The sequence below is a fragment of the Solanum verrucosum genome, unplaced genomic scaffold, assembly GCF_900185275.1.
Source record: "Solanum verrucosum unplaced genomic scaffold, falcon-dt-bn FXZP01000159.1, whole genome shotgun sequence".
NCBI classification, from domain to species: domain Eukaryota; kingdom Viridiplantae; phylum Streptophyta; class Magnoliopsida; order Solanales; family Solanaceae; genus Solanum; species Solanum verrucosum.
The window spans coordinates 2,359,070-2,361,918 of NW_026020705.1; the positions used below are offsets into that span (position 1 = coordinate 2,359,070).

At 38.4% G+C, this 2,849-nt stretch overlaps 1 protein-coding gene across 1 annotated transcript; it reads right to left on the reverse strand.

The window, feature by feature from the left end:
* Positions 1 to 2,091: 2,091 nt before the first annotated feature.
* Positions 2,092 to 2,637, reverse strand: LOC125812410 (60S ribosomal protein L36-2-like). Its single transcript, XM_049491907.1, has one exon. The coding sequence runs from the start codon at positions 2,591 to 2,593 to the stop codon at positions 2,261 to 2,263; it is 333 nt and encodes a 110-aa protein (XP_049347864.1). The 5' UTR covers positions 2,594 to 2,637; the 3' UTR covers positions 2,092 to 2,260.
* Positions 2,638 to 2,849: the final 212 nt, after the last annotated feature.

Genomic DNA, 2,849 nt, shown 5'->3' on the forward strand with positions numbered 1-2,849 from the left:
GGTTTCTCTCAAACACCGAGTTGCCGCATGAAGAACAGCCTCCGCCTTAGCCCACTCACTCTCTCGAGCTGAGTGTGTAGGAGAAGGACTAGGGTTCACTCTCTCGAGCAGAACCTCATGTCGACCCAATCTCACCGGCCATCAATTTAGTAGTCTTAGTTTTACGACCTCTCTCTCGAGCAAGCTGAAAACACAAAGGTGAAATTGTATTTGCAACTACAATTTCATTAAGTTCCAACACAACTACTAAATGAAATCACATTTAAACAATGATTAAACTATCAGCAAGCAAGACCCAACAATTAACTTAACCCATATTCACCAAATCACAGTACCCCAAGAATTGAGGTTTTAGCTAGACATGAACAAGAGATAGAAATTTATACCAATATGAGTTTGCATTCAAATGTGTATGAAGATTTAAGTCTCAAAACAAGTAAAGAGTGAAGAATCCGCAAGACCCAAGTCCAAAATCTTGGAGTTGAAACCCTTTGGATATTCAAGTTCTTCAAAACCCTCTCCAAACTTGAAAATATTCTAAGTTTGAATATAAAACTTGATACTACAAAACTTGATACTAATGTAAAAACTTCAACTGGTATTTATAGTTTTTCAGAAAGTGTGTTGTGATGGATCCATTCGACACAGTTAGTCGGGATCGCAGACCCATTCGACGATCCGCCCTTCGGTCTGCTTCATTGCCTTACAGCGTTTGCCTTCAACATCTTTGCGTCCTGGATCATTGGGTGATAGAGTACTGTTTCACGGAACTGCTCGGCGACACGCTGACTGCTTCATTTCATCGCCAACTTGATCTTTCCCTTCATGGCTAAGCACACTGGAACAAAAGGCGAGATTATAGGCCTTTTAGCGATTCGCCAACTGGGCTTGGCAATCCTCAGGCCTTTATTTCTTCGTTCTTTTCAGCCGCTTTGTTCCTTCTTGCCAAGTAGTGTCCATGCTTTGCCTCAAACTCTAAATACCTGAAAACCCTAATTCTATCTAAATATAGCCCTAAATGAGTCCAAATTATGGACTCATCTTGTATTGGAGCGCTTCGATATGAACAATTCTAAGCTTGTTAGTATACCTCTTGCTGGTCATAGGAAGTTGAGAAAGACAATGTGCCCTGCAACTAAGGATGAAAAAGAGAGCATGGCCAAAGTTCCATATTCTTCTATCAGAAAAAGTCTAATGTATGGAATGGCATGTATTAGATTTGATATTTCTCATGCAATTGGTGTTGTCAACAATTTTTTTGACATTTTCGGGAAAGAGCATTGGAAAGCTGTGAAGTGGATACTTAAGTATCTTAGAGGCAACTAAGGTGAATGCTTGTGATTTGGAGCATCAGATCCAATCTTGAAGGGCTATACAGATCATCATATGGTAAGTGATTACCTTGATAACAAAAAATCCACTACTGGATATTTGTTTACTTTTTTATGGGGAGCTATATCATGGCAGTAAAGTTGTGAAAGTGTGTTGCATTGTCTATAACTGAACTTGAGTATATTGAGGCTACTGATGTGGCTCAAGTGATTTCTCCAAGAACTTTGATTGCAACGGATGGAGTATGTTGTCTATTGTGATAGTTAGAGTGCAATAGACTTGGGCATGAATTCCATATACCATGCAATGACAAAACACATTGACGTCATATATCATTGGATTCGTGAGGAAGTTGATAGTGAATCATTTCACGTCAAAAATATCCACACAAGTGAACATCCTGAATATATGCTGACCAGGACGATACCAAAAGACAAGTTCGTATTATGCAAAGAATTTGTAGGTATGAGCTCTCTTTAAAGAAGATGAAGATACCTCTTTCTGGTGCATGAGACTGAAGGGGGAGATTTGTGGGATCCATCCCATGTTTTATTAATCAACTTTTTCTACTACATCAAAGATTCTCAATTGGTGCAAGCAGTTATTAAAAAGTAACAGTGGCAACAAATATTGAATTGAATGATTGGCAGCAAATGGACTTCTGATTGTGAACATAAACTTTCAGCAAATGTTAGTAAATGTCATTTTGAATTGTTACTCCATATATTTTTTTAATTTTTTTACCAGAAAAGCACGCAATTTGCGAAAATGTCTAAAATCTCACTAATTCCAAAATCTTCATGAAACATAAACATGGAACTTTTGATCACAAGTCCTTTTTCTTGAAAACAAAAATACATTGCAAATGTAAAAGCTGGTGAATTAACTAACTAGGTCCTTCAAACATCAATAGTGGTGGATACATGCCTCACTTATTCTTTTCACCACCTCCAGTAGCCCTCATCTTGCGGAGAACACTAGACATCGCTTCTCTCTTCCTCTTCGGCCTCTTGTGAGTACCCAACTTCCTCTTGGCTACCTTCAAGGCACGCTTGTCCTTTCCAACTTTAAGAAGCTCAGTGATCCTCTTCTCGTACGGAGCAAATCCAACAACTTCTCTGATAAGACTCCTCACAAAGTGGATTCTTTTGCTTGTTTTCCCTTTTCTGTCAGAAGGGTGTGGAGCTAATTCCTTCTTGGTCACAATAGTGCCTTTGTTTAGGCCAACAGATAGCCCTGTATTCGGCTGCTTTGGAGCCATCACCTCTTCAATTTGTTGGATCTACTCCGACGTAGTAGGGTTGTGAAAAGTTGTTACTCCATATTGAAGTCATCAATAGGTAGAAATATTTTCTATAAATAGAGCACTCTTACTCATTTGTAATACACACCAAGATAGAGAGAAAAACTATTTGAGAGCAAAGTGAAGTATTCCATAGACTATATAAAAAAAATAGTGTGTGAGCGATATTTTAGTAAGGTGTTAAATCAAAAGAGTGTTATTCATGTTGAGTGTG

Coding starts and splice junctions, on each gene's coding strand:
- LOC125812410 (XM_049491907.1), bottom strand. CDS start 2,593: ATGGCTCCAAAGCAGCCGAATACAGGGCTATCTGTTGGCCTAAACAAA.